We start from the raw sequence: 22,163 nt of genomic DNA on the forward strand, positions 1-22,163 counted from the left end.
CTTCATGTGTGCATTCAGCAGTTATTCTTTCATGACATTGACTAGATAACATCAGGGCTAAAGGTGAATGAACAAGTCAAGCAGTGTTAATTAATGAGGGCTTTTAATGTTTATTTTTCAGAGAAAGAGAGCATGCGTGCCTGAGGGTGGGAGGGGCAGAGAGAGAGGGAGACAGAGGATCCGAAGCAGGCTCTGCGGTGTCAGTGCAGAGCCTGATATGGGGCTTGAACTCACAAACTGAGATCATGACCTGAACCGAAGTTGAATGTTCAACTGACTAAGCCACCCAAGCATCCCAATTAATGAGTTTTTAATGGAAGTCATACAAATTGTTGGTAGTCATTTATGCACTTGGATTCATCAGCGACTGTTAAAATGAAAATGTGTTTTTTTGACAGTAGTAGCTTAGATAATTTCATTCTAAGCCTTATGGTCACTTTGCATACTGATCTCAACCCCATATTTGTGTCTTCATTAGGTTATTCTATGCATCTCACTCCCCATGCCTGCCCTCTTGTAGCTCTCCTAAGCTTTAATCTTGTAGCTTTAACTCACTGCTATATATTTCCACTGATGATCTGTCATTTCATACCTAGCATTTGTCATTTGATATTTTGTATAATTGTATGTTTGTGTTATTATATTCTCTTCCCCAGTGGAGAATAAAGTTTTAGTGTAAGGACCGTGACAAAAAAATTCTTTGAGTCCTCTGTACTTATCAGAGTGCTATGGGTGAGTAGGAGGCCAAATGTGTGTGATTGCAGTAATCTTCATGGCTAAACTAGCTTTTCCCTTTTGGTAACTTCAAAAGCCTAGTTATCATCCAGAGTTCATATATCATTGCAAAGAACAACAACAACCAAAAGGTGTTATTTTGTACCTTGTAAAAATGAAAGCATTGTCTTTGAAAGCTACGTATTCCTTGTAGAAGAAATTATCTTTTTGATGAATGACTTAAACTTACTTATTTTAGAGAGAGAGAGCAAGAGAGAGAGAGAGCACATAAGTGTGAGCTTGGGAGAAGGGCAGAGGGAGAGAGAGAAAGAATTTTAAACAGGCTCCATGCTCAGCATGGAGCCCAGTGTGGGGGCTTGATCCCACAATCCTGAGATCATGACCTGAGCCAAAATCAGAGTCAGATGCTCAACCTACTAAGCTACCCAGACATCCCTTTATTTATTTATTTTTAGAAGTTTATTTATTTAAGTAATCTTTACACGCAACATGGGGCTCAAACTTGTGACCCCAAGATCAAGAGTCACATGTTCCTCTGACTGAGCCAGCCAGGTGCCCCTAAACACATTTATTTAAAATTAAATCCATTTTGACTTTTGAAGGTGATAGATCTATTACCTTGATTGTGGTGATGGTTTCATGGGTATATGCATATGTCCAAAGTCCTCAAATTGTCTATATTAGTTATGTACAGTTCTTTGTATCACTTATAATTCAATGAAGCTGGTAAAAAATTAAATCCATTCTAACTGGCTTTTAACAGGCAGTATACAATTAGAGCACATAATTCTGGTGTTCATCTCACTTCAAACTAATTTTCTGTGTATTAGGCTTGCTTGCTTTTCTCCTTTGTCTACACATTGTCTCAACATTTTTTCTGATTTTTATAATATTTCTGATCTTTAAAATGTTTTGCTACATATTAACAGCATATTTTAAATACTTTTAATTGCCTTGAGATTATTAATACTGACTTGAGCACAAGGACCATGGCTTATCTGTCTTCATATTGGCAGTATGTCTAGCATAGTGTTGGGCAAAGAGCCAGGTAGTAGCAGATCACTCAAGTCTCCTGAGATGGAGACCAGTGTTACTTATTCATCATGCTGTGTGTGCCCTAGCCTACATTCACATTGTGAACTAAAAACCCTAATGATGCTTGACTCTTAAATTAGCAATTATTAACAAGTCTTGATTATGATTTTAAACTTTTGGAAAATATCTTTCATTGAATAAGTTACTATCTACAAAGAATATGTTGATATTGCTGCTTTGTGTAACATTGGAGGGATCAGAAATAGTGTCTTCTCATTCTGTATTTGTCATTAAAAAATAATTTTTAATCAGTATGAAGTGCGTTGTAATATTTAAAATGTATTTTTGAAAAATTTTGCTTTTCCTACCCCCTTCTTATTTTTATAGTTACCGGGCAGTGACATTGCCAGTGGGAGTGATGTACTTTCTGATGTCATACCCAGTATTCCGAGTTCACCTTGCCTGCTTCCTAAAAAGAAAAACAAGCACCAGAATTTAGACGAACTTCCTTGGAGTGCAATGACAAATGATGAGCAGGTAGGGATCTTGCCATTTCTTTATATAAAGTAGGCTTCACACCCAGCACAGAGCCCAGTGTGGGGCTTGAACTCAACGACCCCAGGATCAAGACCTGAGCTGAGATCAAGAGTCAGATGCTTAGCTGACTGCACCACCCAGGCATCCCAGGATCTTAACATTCTTAATTGAAAGCATATATATAGAGAATATGTGAAATTCAATGTATTGCCTATTTAAAGTTACTGGGTAAATGTGGATTGCTTAGTAAAATCTGAATTTGAGTTTTAACTGTTTTCAGGGAACAAATATAATATTTAAGTGCTTTTGATATTTGAAACACACTATAAATGACACACTAAAATATCAGGTTTTGGCATTGATCTTGTTTATTATAATTTTTTATCACATAGGTGGAATATATTGAGTATTTGAGTCGTAAAGTCAGTACGGAGATGGGTCTTCGGGAGCAACTTGATATTATTAAAATAATTGATCCTTCTGCTCAAATCTCCCCTACAGACAGTGAATTTATTATTGAACTTAACTGTCTCACAGATGAAAAACTGAAGCAGGTATGTAAAGAAAATACAGATTATACAAGTATTAAGAAAACTGTTATTTTATAACATGTAGACTGGAATAATCATGTTAAAATACACAAATAATTAAGGTCCAGATCACTGCTGTGAAATGTAATATTAGAAAAAATGATGGCAGTATTTGAGAGCACATGGTTGTAAGGTTTTAGGTACATCTCACCTGGCAGTACCTTTCTGGGTTCATGTGGATCTAGAAACTGCTGTTTAGTTGTGTAGGCTTTGAAACTTGATTTCACCACTTAAGGGGTGGTTATGCTATTTGCTTCTTCTAATTCACCTTAAAAAAGAACGATTGACAGAATCAGAATACTGATTATTGAGGGCTGTCTATACTTCAGCGAACATCTGAGTTGAGGGATTTGAGTAGTCCTGTGAAGTAATTGATCCTGGCTAGGGTAAAACGTAAATTTCCTTCTGCTATTCTGAAATATGCATTTCTGGTATCTTCTAAATATAGTCTTTACTGCTCTATTTTTCTCTGGTACATAGCTGAATGAATACTTACGTTCTACTTTCATTTTTTAAAGAATTTTTTTGCATTTATCATTACTTACAAAAATTTTTTATTTCATTTCTCTCAACAGACGTATTATTATTTTCTATATTCCAGCTCATTTTTCATTAGTGTTGAAATCGATGCCTTGCATTTGAAGACAGGTACCATGGGCCCCTAGCCAAGATTTAGGAAACACCCTAATCTTCAATATATTCAGCAACTTAAATCATATTAAGTGGAGATCTTTAAAACATGCCTAATCTGATCTATTTTATTGTTAATTTCTCTGAGTGTTATTTTCTTATAATCCTAAATTCTGGAGGCCAGTAGCCTTCCATTGACTGATTATATTATATGTTTTTAAAATATAACTCCATGATCAATATTCTAGAATTTTGACATTGTCAATTTTTCTGGTACTTGTTTCTACATTGAGAAATTTCTTTTGTCCTTATAGTCTACTTATGTACATCTGTAGCACTTTTTTATTTGATTTATTTATCTAACAATATTAAGTGTCTATCATGTATTAAGCTGTAGGATAAAAAACACTTTAACAAATGATCGTTGTCTTTATAGAGCCTACAACTCAAGAAAGAGTCAAACAAATCAACCTGGATTATAATCCAAGTTCATAAATCATTATTCAATAAATGTTAATTTTATTTCTTCATAATTACTATCTTTCACTTTCTATTTGTTAAGCATCTAGTTCCAAGTTTTTTTTTTTTTTGGTATACTCATCAAAAGCAAGAAATGAACATAGTTACAATATTATTAAATAATCTACAGACTGTATTCAGGTTACACCAGTTTTTCTACTAATATCTTGTTTTATCCCAGGATCCAATCCAATCTTTTTTTTTATAAAGTTTTTATTTAAATTCTAGCTAACATATTAACTTCAGGTGAAATACTAATTTCAGGTGTACAATTTAGTAATTCAACACTTACATACAACACCCAGTGCTCATCATAACAAGTGCACTCCTTAATCCCCATCACCTGTTTAACCCATCCCCCCCACCCCACTCCCCTCTGGTAGCCATCAGGTTGTTCTCTATGGTTAAGAGTCTATTTCTTGGTTTGCCTCTTTTTTCCCTTAGCCCATTTTTGTTTTTTAAGTTCCACATATGAGTAAAATCATATGGTATTTGTCTTTCTCTGACTGACTTGTTTTGCTTAGCATAATACTCTCTAGCTCCATCCATGTTGCACATAGCAAGATTTCATTCTTTTTTATGGCCCAGTAATATTCCTCTGTGTGTGTGTGTGTGTGTGTGTGTGTGTGTGTGTGTGTGTACACATACCATATCATCTTTATCCATTCATTAGTCAGTGGACATTAGGGCTGTTTCCATAATTTGGCTGTTGTAGACAATGCTGCAGTAAACATTGGGGTGCATTGTATCCCTTTGAATTAGTAGTTTTGTATTCTTTGGGTAAGTACCTAGTATTGCAATTGCTGGATCATAGGATAGTTCTATTTTTAGTTTTGGGGGGACCCTCCATACTGTTTTCCATAGTGGCTGCACCAGTTTGCAATCCCATAAAGAGTACAGGAGGGTTTACCTTTCTCCACATCCTCACCAACACTTGTTGTTTCTTATGTTGTTGATTTTAGCTGTTTTGACAGGGGTGAGGTGACATCTCCTTGTAGTTTTGACTTGCATTTCCTTGATGAGGAGTACATCTGTAGCACTTTGGATAATCTTTTACTTTATGTACAATATTCTTCTTTTCTCCAGTATTTTGAGGGAGAATGTCAAGGAACACTAACCAGATTTTGTCTGTGTGTTCCAAGGTCAGAAACTATATCAAGGAGCATAGCCCTCGCCAACGGCCTGCAAGAGAGGCCTGGAAGAGAAGCAACTTTAGTTGTGCGAGCACCAGTGGAGTGAGCGGTGCCAGCGCCAGCGCCAGCAGCAGCAGTGCCAGCATGGTCAGTTCTGCAAGCAGCAGTGGGTCCAGTGTTGGAAACTCTGCTTCAAACTCCAGTGCCAACATGAGTCGAGCACACAGTGACAGCAACTTGTCTGCAAGTGCAGCAGAGCGGATTCGGGATTCAAAAGTAAAATGTCTAATCAATACAAAACTTTACCTTTCAATATTAATATTAGTACTCCTTCATATAAATTTCTTGAAGAGTTAAAATTATCTTGCTCTCTGGATGCCAGTGGATTTTGGCTTTAATTGAACAAGCAGGCTACTCTGCTGTTGAGTAAAGCCCTTTAGGCTGAATACTTTGAAATACCGTTTTGACCCACAACCATATCACATTCAATTTTATCTGATTTTTGTGTCTGTTTTTAAGTAAGATAAATTGGTGGAAATAGTGAGTGAGTCTCAAGATTGCAACATTGACTGCAAGTCACTACTGAGCAGATCTTACTATGTTGCTGATGTTGCTGTCTATTAGCTCCTAAGAATGTTCTGCATGTCTTTTGTGTGTGTGTGAAATGTTCTGTTAACCTTGAGTGTTTGTTCTTAGATCTTTTAAAAATATAATAACACCTTCTCTAACTTCTGCCTATTCACAGTTGAGAAATTCTTGGTAATATTATTGGGCATGTAAAAAATAGGGAGGTATTAGTGCATATAGAAGGGTTTTGTGATACTGAGGGGAGTTCAGTTCCTTGCAGTGGGTACAGTTTGGAGCCAACTTAACAATGATAAGAGTATCTCTGTAACTCTTTGGGAACCCAGTGGTGACTGGAAGATACACAGTGATTCCTTCCCTGGCTTTTACCAAAGTAGCAGAAACATAGCCAGCTTTGTTGGTTGCCAGGGGATTCCTCTGGATATGTGGTCATTCCTTTTTTGCATCACTTCACCAGTGACAAGGAATAGAGTACCCACTGGGTTTCTAATGGGTTTTTAAGATGGTATTTGCCTAAAATGGAAAAGACATGATTCTTTCCCAGCTGTTGTAAAATTGCTAGTGCTTTCAGATGAAAGACACCTTAAAAGCATAAGCATTAGAGATTTTGGCATTGTTCTCTACATTTATATTTAGTATTGTTCACTGTGTATTCACTCCGCAGTGACACCAATGTACCTTAATTTGGTAAAAAAAAAAAAAAAAAAAAGGCTTTGAAATGATTATCTATAACTAGATAAAATGATCAGATGTCCACCCTTCCTAAGATTCACTGGTCAAATACCATAAAAATAGAATCTTGAAGAATCATTTTCAAGTCTAAGCCAGTGGCTCACTTACTGGAACCAGGATCATACTGCAGAGGAATTTGAACATCTCCAAGAATTCTGAAAATACAGAACTTGATCCATAAAATACTCTGGGGTGGATATGGCAAAACTGAACCTTACTGATTGAGAAATTTTTATTTTGGCAGAAGCGATCCAAGCAGCGGAAGTTACAGCAGAAGGCCTTACGCAAGAGGCAGCTGAAAGAGCAGAGGCAGGCTCGGAAGGAGAGGCTCAGTGGGCTCTTCCTCAATGAAGAAGTGCTGTCCTTGAAAGTGACTGAGGAAGACCATGAAGCAGATGTAGATGTTTTGATGTAATAAGGGTGAATTTGTCAGCATTCTTTCTAAGCATTAAAGTATTCTCCTTTTATTTGTTTACATGCATCTTTACCAAACTTTTGGTTAGGGCTGTGCTGATATACCATTAATAATTTAGGCCAGTGGTTCTCAGCAGGTGGTCCCTAGACCAGCAGCCTCAGCATCACCTGAGAAATTGTTAGAAAGGCATACTACCAGGCTCCATCCCAGATGCAGTGAATCATAAACTCTGGGTGAGGGGCCCAGCATTGTGTTTTAACAAGCACCAGGTTCTTCTGCTGCACGCTCTACTTTTAAGAATCACTAATTTAATAAATGTTTTCACTATTTAGACTTAAGGTGGCTAAGTAGGCTTTTTCAAGAACTAGTACTTTTACAGTTTAGAAGATTTCAAGGTACTGCTGACAAGTAGCTTATTATGTCAGTATAGGTACATATGTCCAGATCATAATTCAGTTTTCCTTCCTAATGTTACAATTTTTTAGTTTGCTTTTTATAAGGGCCATAGCATAAGTCTCAATTCCTAGTGGAAATCTTGTTTTGAGGTTGTGGGTGTGGGGTGTAGATTGCTGTTTACAATAGTGCCTTCATTAGGTTTAGTTTTATTTTCATTTATTATTAACTCAAAGGTGTAAAAATAGGCCCTAATGTCTTTCCTGTTAGGTTTGTTTCTGTTTTTCACTTTATGTAAATTCAGAATCCTTTCTGTAAGTGATGACTACTGAGGAAATAATGTTAGTAGTAGCTGAACTTCAGACTTGATGCTATATCGATTAATATTCAAATAGAGAAGGCAATTAAGCAAAACAGCCAATTCTGCTTTTCCATGGCTTTCTGAAATTTTAGTCTGTGAAACTGTCTCTCTTAAGTTCTTTTTGAAAGTCACTTTTTTTTTTCCAGCACTGCTCTAATTTTTAAATATTTGGTATAACAGCTTCTGGCATGTGAACAGGCTAATGTTCAAAGTTAGCTAAAGAAAACCCTTACAGTTCTAAACTTCTCTATAAATGGCTAGAAATACACGGAGCAGTGTGATATAGAAAAAAAACCTTTGCTTGTTGGCTATTGATAGAAGTCTAATTTTAGATGTGAAATCATGGGTTTTCTTTAAATGTTTTCATGGAGAGTTTGTTATCATGAACATTAGAAGTAGTATTATTTCTTTTCTTCTACCACATGTCTAAACATTCACATGGGTTAAAGAAGATGGAAACTGATACTACTGACAAGCTGCTTTCTGACTTTCATAATTTTTATTATGGATAACTTTTGGGAGGTAATCATGATTCTGTAGGAGGAACTGTAATCAATATTTTTTTTAACTCAATATTTTTTTTAAGTCAGAGGTTATGTGATAGGATCTTTACTTTTTTAAACTATCATATCAAGTGGCTCATTAAGAAAAAGATTAATGACTTAAATTTTTAATTCTCAGTTGATATAAAGGCTTTTAACCTTTGCTTACAATCATGTGTTTTGAAATTTTGATTTTACTCTAGTTCCTTGAAGGTTAAAGAATTGAAACTGAGGATAAAAATTGATGTATTGCAGCTTTGCTGAGGTCTGTGGTATGGTTTTAAGATTTTGAAGACTACTAAGTTCATACTTTAAATTTTACTAAAATATAAAAGTATATGTATATGGTTTTCAGTTGGAGTACTCCCTTTGACTTTCCTCTTACCCTTTCTTTGATGCTCCTAACTTGTTTAGAGGGCCCAAAAAGAGCTTAGGGATAGACCCCAGAATACTTTGAGGAAGGTGGAAAGGGTCGACCTCATTGTGTCTTCCTTCCAAGTCTAGGAAGAGCAAATGGAGAGAAGAGCAAATGCAGCTGAATTCTCTGCCTGCTCTTAGCAAAAGCAAAATTCCAGAGAATGACTTGTCTGTTCTCTACCTATTCTTCCCAGGAAAGTAGGCCACTTCTGGAGACCATAGAGCAACATTTATCTGTTAAATACTTGGAAACAATTGACAATGACCAGTAAAAGAAAATCCTAACAGGGTCATGATATAATACGACCATTTTTTTCACTCTCCCAACAATTACATAGTCTTATTACCTTAGATTTAACTTAAGTCACTATTAAACAAGTTTACCAAAGCACCACAAAGCCAGTTTTAAAAGTTTATAAAGATTTGAATGTTTATAGTAAAGTATGCCATGAGATTTTGCATAAATTTGGATGTCACGTCTTTACTATAAACTAGAGGTTGCCTATAAAGTTGGTTTGAAGGAGACTGAAAATAATTCTTCTGTTTAAAGGGAAAAAAAATAAAACAACTTGGCTTGCTTGTGTTATGGAAGAGGGAGATTACAAAATCTCTCTCCATCTCCTCCCCCCCCAAAAAAACAGCATAAAAAGATAAAAAAGTTCTTGTTTTTGTTAATGTGCTGTACTGTACTTTTTTTTCTGTTTTAATGTCTCATGTAGATAATTCAAGTTTGAATTATTTCTTTCCTGGAATAAGTCATAATTTATTCAGTCTGACATATCTCTGAGTTTAAGACAAATCCAACTCAGTATTTTTCCTGTTTATAAATCCAAACTAACAAATTAATAAAAATGTGAGACTTATTTGCTCTAGTGTCAGTGTTATCTGTAGAGAATTGATACTGGAGTAAATAAGTGTCTCCCCTTTAAACATAACCTTTGTTAACTTAGGGCATGATAAAGTACCCTCAAGTTTTTCAAAAACATTTTATTAGAGACCTTGTATGTATGTTAATTGTACCTCAATAAAACTGGAAGAAAAAAAAGAGTTTTTGTAGAAGTCTATGAGACCCCAGCACAGCTTTTCAAAGTATGGACCTTGAATTAAACAAAATGGCATATCTTTTTCTATAGTTTTGCAACTGAATCAAAGTAAGGCAATGTAGTATAACGTTTAGTGGAATTTAAAGGGCTAATTCATTCTGCCCTAACAAGAACTTACAATAAAATAGCACTTTTTTTTCATGAGACTTGTCTCACTTTTTTGTTAGGCTGTGGCAGTTTTGTCCATTTCCTCAGCCCTTCGGGTTGACCAGATATTGCTGAATTAATCCCAGAAACTGACTTGTAATTTAATGACTCTACAGATTGAACAGACATCTCATTTATTTAGCTCCTTAAAAGTGCTAATTGCCACTTAAAGGAGAAATTCCAAGAAACTTCTGTATAAAGGTATCCAGATTCTGGTGAGCTTTAAAAATTGTGAAATTAATGAAATGTCTTCATATTTAAGCCAAAAATGTTAGCATATGACAAATATAGAAGTCTTGTTTCCAGATTCTTTAGCAGAGATTTTTGTTCATGGCTTACTTTATAGCCTCATGTGCCTTAAAGGTTAACTCTGTACTTTTTCTCAATATCAGGCTTTTTCAATCTCAAAAGTAATCTAAAAATTATAATTTGTTTTATAAAATGTCCATACTATTGGATATCAGTAAGCAAAAACATTAAATTGAATCTGATTAATCAATGGTGATAGAGTGTGTAATAAAACAAGAACCTTTCAGGTCTTAAATTTCATTTATATAACATTATTTTTGGCCCAGCTAGGTCATTGAAGGACACTGAAAGTTATCTGAAGTATAGCTTAATGTATTCTCTCATTTTTTCCCATGAAAAAGGTCATAAGCCAGAATGCTTTTTTAAAACCAGATAATTCTTAGTATCTGGGAAGATCATTTTAAAGGCAAAAGTAGTTCAAGAACATAGATTATAGAACAACTTGATTCTCTCATTATAACTTTTGGCATTCTTTGCATTCATTTCTGTAATAGCTGGAACACTCCCCTCCCCTTTAACAAATTACTTTTTAGCTCAAGAAAATGTTTGCTTAGAATGGGAGGAGTTACTTAAAGTCAGTATATAGTTTGAGACAGTTGATAGGAAAATTCCCAGTTGCATTCAAATATAGTATTGATATTGAGCACACTGACATTGAACATGTCTAAACTTAGAGATAAATCTAATCCTTAAAAGGACTATTAGTTAGAAAATAAGTATCTGTATACACATGTACTGTGGTAACTTTGGATTCGTTTTAAGTCTGACAAAGTAAGATAAATTCTATCTTTACAAAGAAATTATGCTGAGTGAGAGAGAAATATTTAGACCTAGACATTTCTGTCAGCATAGTATCTAGAACATAGCTCCTTAGAATTTTAGCTTAATTCTCATTTCTTTGGAAAATAATTTACTTTTTCCAAAGGCTTAGAAGGAACTCTAAAAATTTCTCTAATTAACTGGCAATTAATAGAGTACAGAGTTGCATGCTATAGCTGCAGATCTCAGTTGACTCACTAAAATTTTATTTTCACATTTTCTCTAATATTAAAATTATTTTGAGCCCCTCTCACAGTTTATATTTTCAATTCAGGTTATTAATATTTTAACCTAGATCACATGATGCTAAGTTAATTTTTAATTTGACATTCATACTGAACTCTGAAAAACTGGTTTGTTCTTGTCTTATTTCAGAATACAGTATTTTTCCTTTATCGTCAGGTTTGTTACATCTTTGTGGTCAATGGAACCTGTGGAAATCTGTGTTCTTTTTTTTGTGGTGAGGGATATGGGTAGAAAAGAGAATTGCTCTAATCATACGTACGTATTTTAAAGGTAGTTGTAGAATTAATATGTATAAATGACATGTTAACACTTACCTACTCTGGATTGTTCTAAGGAACAGTGGCCTGAAGCCATGGCTTGTTTTCTGGAGCTGCTTGCTCTTCAACAGTAGCTGACCAATTGGATTTAAGTTTAGACTTTGGAGTTAGGTTATCTAGCTGAGGCTTTTAGGAATGAAGCAGACTATGTCTGTTCCTGTAGTGAATCAATTTAATTTCCACTTTGAGTACTCTAATTTGGGTATAAGTATTATCCATTCTAAATCTTTGTGTTGGGAGTTTAATTGGACTGTTGTCAAAAGCTATTAAAAAAGCTAAACACAAATATATGTAAAACACTTCATAAATGTTTAAAATTTTCACTTTTTTTTAGTTTCAAAGGTTAGTTATGTAGCATCAATATCATAACCAAAGCAAGTAGGAAGTTGACTGGTTTGGAGATTCTTCAAGTAGTCTTCAATACTGTTAACACTTCAGATTGTTAACCAGGATTTTTGTCCTGTATTTCTGCTAAATGTATTACTATATTAATGCACTTTTGTATATATAACTGTCTCTGTACATTCTGTACTTACTGAAGTGTATATAAAAGCTGTTTTTCCTGAAGCTGTAGGGGAAAAACAATAGCTGTAACACAAGTTGTTTCTATTTTGAGTTCCTTCTTGTACTTGAAAGTAGTGGTTCTGTAGTTAATTCTAAATGTGTATGTATGGTTGTAATTAAAACTGGCAATGTGGCAGACCTGTCTTTTGAAGCTGAATATCAGACTGAACAGTGTTGTTTTGGCTATTGAAAACTCTTGTAGTATTTTAATTGTTTCTTTTGATGTACCATGGGTTTCTACAAAACTCACTGCTGCTTACTTACTACTTTATACTTCTGAATCTACTCCTTTACATATTCCATCCCAGAACATTTATCAACAGAGAAAATTAGGTCTCCTCTCTTTTGCTTACAGTTCGGTTAAGATTCCATAAACTTGTTTTGTGAAAGCCCCAATTTCCCAAATGTCATTGACAAATCATTTTTTTTTTCTGGGGAGATAAGATTTCTAGGGAGATTAGCATTCATAGTAAGTTGAAAATTAGGTCTAAATTTTGTTTATAGAAAATCAGATTTATTTTCCTTATATATTAATCTAGAAAATTTTTAGGTTATAATTATATGAAAGAAATGTCTGAGCAGTTTTACATAGTTTCAGAAGCAATTCAACTTTCAGCAGCAACTTTATCTCTTGCCACTAGAGGGAGGTCTGTGTTTGCTCTCCTTTGGAAAATCTCTTAGCTGCTTTTCTTTTGTTTTTAATTTCAGAGGTTGGAATCCACCTCATTTTCAAAATCCCTTTTGTGATATTACTTTCATTTGTTAGTGAAAGGTAAGTTAATTGAGCTTGTTTAATAAAGCAAATCTAACGCTTTTCTGTAATCTTCAATTTTTAATAAATGTGAGTTAGATATTAAGTGAAACGTGTGTGTGTGTGTGTGTGTGTGTATGTTTTTCTTAGATACTTTAGAACTATACTGTCCATTATAACCACTATCCATGTGTGGCTATTTAAATAAATTAAATAAAATTTAGTTCCTTGGTCCCATTAGCAACACTTCAAGTGTCCAGTAACCACGTATGGCAAAAGACTACTGTGTTGGTAACTCCAGTGTACAGAACATCTTCACTATCATGGGAAGTTCTGCTGGACAGTACAGTCTAGAGATTTGATGGTTTATGTAGCGACCACTGTCATCATTTTACCACTGAACCATACTCTGATTCAAAACTGCTTCACACAGTTAACTGTTGTAAGTGATTGGTGTGGGAGGGAGAGTAAGCTGTGTTTCACTTTTCTACTTCATTAAATCTACTACCAAAGTTGAGACTTCAGTGATTTAGTGGAGAAATTTCTCAAATATCGAGCATTTCACTTGAACTCTGAATAAGATTTCTTAAAGACTCCATTTTAAAAAATTGCTTAGAGGGTTTCTTTATTCTTGTGATGTAAGAGTCTTAATAGAGTAATGGAGCCATTGTTACTTGGGACTGACAATCCTCTACCCTCTCCCCATCAGTCTGAATCTTATGGTTAAGTGGTATTTTTATATTACGTTATCTGTGTTTCTTAGTAATAGGTTGATGGATATTAGATTTAGGTACAATGTTATTTCCCTTCGTAATGGGTAAGTAACATTTTTAACATTCCAGTTTGTGCATTTGGTCACCAGGATCCCATTATATTCCTTTTTTTCAGATTTGTCTTATAAAAATTGTCAAGTAAGACAGCAAAATGAATCCCCACATACCCATATTTACTTCCACTCTTGCCTTATGCCAATCTTGTTTCTTTTGACCTCCACCCCCAGAAACTCCCCTTACCTCAACTCCCAATGATACTAAAGTTAACCCCAGGTGATAATTTCATTTTTAAATGTTTCAGTATCAGATGTTTAAAAGATAAGGACACTCCTACTTTATACATATGACCATATACCTTCATAAATAAAAATTCCTTGATATCAAATGTGTAGTTTACTTGCTTGAAATAAAAACCATAACCATTAGTCTTTTTCATTTAAAAATCATTCTACATTTTGTTAGCACTAAGGAAGAATTACTTTTATTATGGCTTGAGTCAGTGTTGACAGTATGTCTTGAGCGCATTTTAAGATGAGATATCTGTTGCTTTTAGATAAAAACAAAATCCAGCTGTTTTCCTTACTACTTTGTTAATGAAGGCATGAAATAATTTGGGTAGCAGGAAAGAAGGAGGGAATTAATTGTTCAAGATGAGTTGAACAGATATTTTCTGTCTCACCTAACTTTCAGTTCAAGAATGATCTTTTTTAGCCCAAATTGGCACACATGGTAAAGATCTGAATACCTATTATTTATTTATAAAGAGTTTTGCAAGGGTACTCAAGGAGACATAAGAAAAAATAGAGATTATTTGACCCCCTCAAAATTCATTTCAGGAAACCTTTTTAATAGCTGTGACTGAGGCTATTGGTTTTGGTTTTGCATTTTAACTTACTGAAACTTAGACTTCCCAAATTGTAGAATTTCAGAGCTTGAAGGGACTTTGGAGATCATTTATTTAGCTTGGTGGTTCTTAAACTTGATTGGGCATCAGAATCCCCTGCAAGACTTGTTTTAAACACAGGTGGCCAGCCCCCACTCCTCAGTTTCTGATTCAGTAGGTACGGGGTGGGGCCTGAGGATTTGCATTTTTTTTTAAACGTTTATTCATTTTTGAGACAGAGGCAGAGCATGAATGGGGGAAGGTCAGAGAGAGAGGGAGACACAGAATCGGAAACAGGCTCCAGGCTCTGAGCAGTCAGCACAGAGCCCGACGCGGGGCTTGAACTCACGGACCGCGAGATCGTGACCTGAGCCGAAGTCGGACGCCCAACCGACTGAGCCACCCAGGCGCCCCGAGGATTTGCATTTTTAATAAGTCCCTAAGTGATGCAGATGCTGCTGGTTTTATGAACCCATGGAGAACCATTGCGATGCAGCTCAATCCCTTTTTCTCTTGCCTGTATTTTTGCAAATAAAATTTACACTAAATGGAATGTGACTTCTTTGCCCAAACTGGTTAGTGACATGGCCAAATCAGAATCCATACCTTGAGGTGCCTTATTCACACTGGAAAAGTGGAGTGCTTTTCCTATTGTGCATTTGTTTTCTTTATAGTAGTTACCTCCAAATGATTCCTTCCAAGTTTTTTCTTAACATTTGGATTTTCTTGATACTGGTCAATCTTTATCTCCCTAGATTGGGAGTTCCTAAATTGGAGTCAGGATTAAAATTGCTGGCAATTCTGGGGCACCTGGGTGGCTCAGTCGGTTAAGCATCCAACTTCAGCTCAGGTCATGATCTCCCAGTTTGTGAGTTTGAGCCCCACGTCGAGCTCTTTCCTGACAGCTCGGAGCCTGGAGCCTGCTTCTGATTCTGTGTCTCCCTGTCTCTCTGCCCCTAACCCACTTGCATTCTGTCTCTGTCTCTCTCAAAAACAAGTAAACATTAAAAAAAAATAAAAAATTGCTGGTGATTATTTTTTACATGCCAATGTATTTTTCTGAGGAGGGCTCCATATCTTTTATTAAGTTCTCAGATGACTTTTCTTCCCCTTAATGGCTAAGATTCTGTCCTTTTAGGGCAATTTTGTTTTTTGGCAATAACCAAGGGTCATTTGGGAAGCTGTCTGGTGGTTAATGTGCATGAGAAACCTGGAAATTGCTACATTTGGTCAATAAAGTATGATTTTAAAAGTAATAAGACTGGTTTTCTCATGTGGTAAAAACTGGCTTTAATGTATATTAAAGAAAAGAGTTCTAGAAATATTTTGGGCAGTGACAGCATTATTGGATTAGGTGTATGGTGATGACTTGGAATGGGGATGTTACTAATTTGGATGTATTAGCTCTGGCTTGTTGATTAAAATAGTCATTTCTTTATAATCATAACTTTTATTCTAGAGCAAAATTCTCCAGTAATGTTTTAGAAATGTTGGGTTAGACTTCATAGATTTGTTCATCAGATCTGAGATAACAGAACTAGATGGTAATCTGAAAACTTGAAACAGATACAGACTTTCTGATATAATGGTCATTAAAACAGTCTATTTTTCAAGTGAGAGAAATGAAGTGATTCATTCAGGTCCTATATGATGACATATTAAGGACTAGAATCCAAGGCTCTTGAGTGCTTTTCCCACTATATCACACTGCTTTATATCATGCTACTACTTTTCACAGTGTTTGGGGGAAAACACCTTAGGATTTTGGTATAGAGCAGTGGTTAAAGTGTGGACCCCACTTTGCTGGACACCAGCAAAATAAGTATCACCTGAGAACTTGTAAGAGGTGCAAATCTTTAGGCCCCACCCCAGAACTAGGGAATCAGAAACTGAGGGGAGGGAGGGTAAAGCCCAGTAATCTGTGTTTTAGCAAGCCTCCCAGAGGATTCTGATGCACACTCAAGTTTGAGAACCACTAGTATAGAGTAATGATTCTCTACTCTGGCCAAACATCAGAATTGTCTGTGGGAAACTTAAAAAATACCATACCACCTTCCCTACTCATCCAGACAAATCAATCTCAGAGGTGACACCTGGGCATCTATTGTTTTGTAATAAACATTATATTTTGGAATAATTTTATGTTTATAGAAAAATTGTGAAGACAGTATAGAGAGTTCCTGTGTACCTGTTGCTCAATCCTCTACTGTTAAAATTAGTTTTAAAAACTAAGAAATTAACATTGGCACATTACTGTTAACTACAGGTTTATTCAGATTTCCTTATTTATTCTTAATTCAGATTTCACTAATTTTACCATTAGTGTTCTTTTTCTATTCCAAAATCCAATCCAAGATTCCTCGTTGTGTTTAATCATCATGTGTCCTTAGCCTCCTCTGGTTTGTGACAATTTCTCAGTCTCTCCTTGTTTTTCATGATCTTGACAAATATAAGGAGAATTGGTCCGTTATTTTGTGGAATGTCATCCTCAATTTGGGCTTGCCCAATGTTTTTCTCACAGACTGGGGTTTTGGGATGACTCAAGATCAACATGAGTCAACCCTAGTTACATTAACTTTGATCACCTGGCTAGTGTTCACCAGGCTCTTCACTGCAAAGCTACTATTTTTCCCTTTCAATACTCTGTTTTTTGCGAGTAAGTCATGCAGTCCAGCTCACACTCAAGGAGGGGAGACAAAATAGGCTCTGCCTCCTGGAGAGAGAAGGATCTGTACATATGTTTTGGGGATTTCTCTTTGGGAGATTTGCCTCTTCTCTGTATTTATCTACTTGATCACTGATATCAGTATGGATTCATGGATATTTATTTTATACATTGGCCTATAACCTAATAGTTATTTTATAGCTCAAAAATTTTCAGATTTGGACATTGGGAACTCTTAAAGGTTGCTTCTAGTGCCCCTTAAACCTACCCATATCCTTTTGTATTTTGAGTGCTTTATTTTCTGGCACTATACAATGCTCCAGCACTAGAATCAGCATTTAATCAAGGAACTGGACACCTTTTTTTCCTTCAAATTTTAATTTAAATTACAGTGTAATTTTTGGAAGTGTTTTAGACACTTCTTTTTTAAAAGCTTCTCAGGTGTGGGGCACCTGGGTGGCTCATTCGGTTGAGCATCCAACTTTGGCTCAGGTCAATCTCATGGTCATAAGTTCAAGCCCAGCTTTCTGGCTGACTGGGATCCTCTGTCCCCACCCTCTCTTTGCCCCTCCCCCACTCACGCTCTCTCTCAAAAATAAATAAACGTTTTAAAAACTCTTCAGGTGATTCTAGTGCAAAATAAGTGTGGGAACCACTGATATTGAGGGTGAACCACATTCTTCTGTAAATCTAATGCTATGATCAGACCAGATCCTATCTTCCATCCTCATAAAGCATAGTCATCTTTGATTCATTCCTCCTCCTTTTCTTTTCATGTTCACTGTTCACTAAAGCTGTTTTCTCCTCAGCAACCAGAACAGCACTATTTAAACTTTATATAAGATCTTGTTAAAATGCAGATTCTTGGGGGCGCTTGGGTAGTTCAGTCGGTAAAGCATCCAACTTTGGCTCAGGTCATGCTCTCATGGTTCAGGAGTTCGAGCCCTGTTTCAGGCTCTGAGAGCCTGGAGCCTACTTCAGATTCTGTATCTCCATCTCTCTCTGCCCCTCCCCCACTTGTGCTCTGTCTGTCTCTCTCAAAAATAAACATTAAAAAAAAATTTTAATGCAGATTTTGATTCAATTGGTCTGGGGTAGAGGCTCGAATTTTTGTATTTCTAGTAGGTATCTAGGTGATATAAATCCTTCTCATCCATGAACTACATTTTGAGTAGTGAATATCAGAACAAAATCCAGATAACTTAGAACATTTCGAGAGCCTCCATGGTTTGCCTGACCCCAGTGTGCTTTTCAGCTTGATCTTCCATGAATTTTTACACTCAAACCAACCAGTCTACTCAGTATTTGTAGTATTCACCTTCTGACATGGCCCCAAAGATTGTGGCGATTCATTTCTTTGTTTAATTCCTTTTCCTTGGATGTAGGCTGGACCTAGTGACTTAGTTCTGATAGCATACAGCAAAACTGATGGGATGTCACTTCTGTGCTTAGGTTACAAAAGATGGTGACTTCTGTCTCACTTGTACTCTTGTTGGTTGCTTACTCTGGTGAAGCAAGCTGCCAGGCTGTGACATGCTCTGTGAAGAGGCCCACATGGCAAGGAACAGAGGGACTGAGTCCTTAGTATATAACAGCCCATGAGGAACTGAATTCTGCCAGCAATTGTGAGTTAGTTGGGAAGTGTATCTTTCCCAGTGGAGCCTTGAGATGACTGCAACCTTGTGACAGACCCAAGGCTGAGCTCAAGTATCCATCTAAGTCATGTCCAGGTTCCTGCCCACAGAAACTGTGAAATAATAGACGTGTTGTTTTAAGCTGATAATTTTTGGGATAATTTGTTGAGCAGCAATAGATAACTAATACATTATGTATATAATATGGAATGAAATGACTTCCTGTTGCACCCTTCTTATCCTCAGATGCTCCTGCCTCCATTTATTCAACAATATTTGCCGGATGCTATTATATGCTAGGCACTGTGTTAAGCACTAGGGGATAAGTGGTAAATAAGCAGACACAGTGTCTGCCCTTACATCGCTTGTATTCTTTTGTATTGATTTTTGGAGTCTCACAAAAGAGGAAACCAAGATACATTTGTTAAAGCAACGCTATTTTTAATGCCAAGAAAATAGGAAGGAAATAACCTAAAGGAGCTTCATGAAAAACTTTCCTACAGTGTCATTTTTGTCATTTTGCTATAGAACAGTTAACACTTCATTATGGAATAGTATGGGCTGCATTTATGCGAAGTCCTGGTTCTAGTGCATTTTAAGTCAACCCTAATTCCTCCCAAGTTGGGTGTATTACTTTTTCTAAGCACCATTAAATGTTTATTGTACCCTTATTTTGCTTGTATGCTATTCTGCCTTACAATTAGGTTTATTTGTTTTCTCTACTAGTCCTCATTTTCATTTGTACAACTCCATGGTTGTTTGCACATGTGCAAAGAGCTTTGTTAATTTAATATTAATAATAGCTTTGTTAACCTGAGATTAATGGAGCTTTCAATTCAAACAGTTATTTTAAAATTCCAAGTGCCATTTTTCTTCATTTTCTTCTTTTTAAAAAAATTTTTATTTTTGAGAGAGACAGAGCACAAATGGGGCAGGGGCAGAGAGAGAGGGAGACACAGAATCCAAAGCAGGCTCCAGGCTCTGAGCTGTCAGCACAGAGCCTGATGTAGGGCTCGAACTCACAAGCTGTGAGATCATGACCTGAGCCAAAGTTGGATGCTTAACCAACTGAGCCACCCAGGCGCCTCTCATTTTCTCCTGTTTTAAGAGAGTATTTATTGAAAGCACAAATATATCATTTGTAGCAAAAGAGTTTGACACCTAATTTTTCCCAAATTTTTGAAAGAAATACGTTTTTCAGTTAAAAATTTCAAATTCTCCTTCTATCCTTCCCCATGTTAATGCACATATTTGTTTAAAAATTTGATGTTATCCTCACTTTTAGAATTATCTACCAGTTTTATCTGATATCTGATCTTTTGTTTAAATTTTGTTGGCTTTTTCCAAAAGCAAAACATATCGGTAAATCTAAAATATTAACAGTATAAGATTAGAATGATATAGTCTACTTTGGGGTTAAAAATAGCAAAAACTCAAATAGATTAAAAATAGCATATATGCAATGGTGGGTGAGACAGTGGAAGATCCAGAACTCTGTAAAACTGGTAGTATCTAATACAGCTGAAGGTATACATTCCTTAATCCTCAGCAATTTCACTCTCATATGTATTCTATGGAAGATGTATATTTGCCAAAAGATGTACTGGAATATTTACAGCAACACTATAATATCCCCAAACTGGAAACTACCCAAATGACCAATAGGTGAGTGCATAAATAAAATGAGGTATATTCACGCAATGAAATACTATGCAATCTTAATCATGAATATGGTTGAATATTGGATTAATATGGATGAATCTCACAAACATAATGCTAAGCAAAATAAAATACAAAGGAGTATGTACTTCAAAAAATACGGGGGAAACTAATCTATGTTACTAGGATTAGGATAGTCTGGGGTGCCTGTAATGACTAGAAAGGTATTTGAGGGGGCCATCTGAGGCACTGGTAATATTCTATTTCTTGACATGGCTAGTGGTTGGTTAAATAATGTGTTCAGTTTATAGAAATTCAGTGAGCTGTTCACTAATCTGCAATGTTTTAGGTATGTTAAATTTCAACAAAATGCTTTAAAATTAGCACTTAAGCCATCAGGAGATGACTGGAGTCAAAATATTCTAAGAAAGCTTTATAGAATATAAATTTGAACTTCAAGGATAAATCCTAAAAACATAGAGGCTGCAACTTACAAGTCTGTAAAGGGAGAAATGGTGTAAGAACAAAGAATCTTTCATTCAAAACAAGGCAAGGAAAAAGAAACAGAAAGGACAATTGGAAAGCACAGAATGACTGAAAGAAATCTAAATATATTTTTAAAAATTACAACACATGTAAAACAACTATGGTTAAAAGATGAACAAATGTATGACTAGGTGTTTAAGGTTTTTTTTTTTTTTTTTTGAGTCAAATGCTCTGTACCAAAAACACCTCTATGACATGAAGACCCAACACTAACCAAAAGAAAGATGGCATAGATGTATTAATATTAAACAAAATATAATGGAGGACAAATGTCATTATTACAAATAAAGAATGTTGTCACTATGTAAATGATACAAGTTTCAAGCTACCAGAAGAATAATACAATTCTAAACTTGAATATGTCTAACAACATAGCTTCAAAGTGTATAAGGCAGCGGCGCCTGGGTGGCTCAGTTGGTTAAGCATCCAACTTCAGCTCACATCATTTTCTCACGGTTCATGAATTCCAGCCCTATGTTGGGCTCTGTGCTGACAGCTCAAGCCCGAGGCCTGCTTCAGATTCTGTGTGTGTGTCTCTGCCCCTCCCCTGCTCACACTCTGTATCTCTCTCTCAAAAATAGACATTAAAAAAATTACAAAACAAAGATAATGAAAATTCTATGTATCGAAACTATGGCATGCAGCTAAATATTGCTCACTGGAAATTTATATCTTTACAAGCTTATATTAAGGAAGAGGGGCAAAGATGGTGGCACAGGAGAACACTGGGCTCACTTTGTCCTGCTGATTGCTTAGATTCCACCCACATCAGCCTAAGTAACCCAGAAAACTGCCAGAAGACTGGCAGAATGGACTCTGGAGCCAAACATAAACAAGAGGCCCACGGAAGAGGGTAGGAATGGTGGGGAGGCGGTGTGAGCTACACGGACAGGCGGACTGGTGGGAGGGAGCCGGGGTGGTGGATGGGCAGCCTGCCAGGCAAGGCAGAGCCCCCGAAGTCTGGCTTGAAAAAGCTGGACTGTGAAAGTTCTGACAGCCAGTGGGCCTTAACATCTGGAATGTTAAAAGTCAACAGCTCTGCTCTTGGATAGCGGGGAGGGCCAGAAGATGCCGGGAGGGAGAGTTGTTGAGTCCAGGAATGACAGAGCTCGGTGGGGGAAAC

The 22,163-nt window shown here is 36.1% G+C and overlaps 1 protein-coding gene across 2 annotated transcripts in view; it reads left to right on the forward strand.

The window, feature by feature from the left end:
* FAM199X (family with sequence similarity 199, X-linked) overlaps nucleotides 1–12,943 on the forward strand; it is a 34,466-nt gene extending 21,523 nt beyond the window's left edge. The window contains exons 3-6 of one of the 2 annotated variants that reach the window (XM_045470634.1): nucleotides 2,158–2,307; nucleotides 2,700–2,861; nucleotides 5,189–5,455; nucleotides 6,741–12,943. In XM_045470634.1, coding sequence (XP_045326590.1) covers nucleotides 2,158–2,307; nucleotides 2,700–2,861; nucleotides 5,189–5,455; nucleotides 6,741–6,911 — 750 coding nt within the window. In that variant the 3' untranslated portion in view covers nucleotides 6,912–12,943. The remainder of the gene's footprint in view (nucleotides 1–2,157; nucleotides 2,308–2,699; nucleotides 2,862–5,188; nucleotides 5,456–6,740) is intronic. The other variant, XM_045470635.1, reaches the window with a different exon arrangement.
* Nucleotides 12,944–22,163: the final 9,220 nt, after the last annotated feature.

This window comes from Leopardus geoffroyi, chromosome X (assembly GCF_018350155.1).
Source record: "Leopardus geoffroyi isolate Oge1 chromosome X, O.geoffroyi_Oge1_pat1.0, whole genome shotgun sequence".
NCBI lineage: Eukaryota > Metazoa > Chordata > Mammalia > Carnivora > Felidae > Leopardus > Leopardus geoffroyi.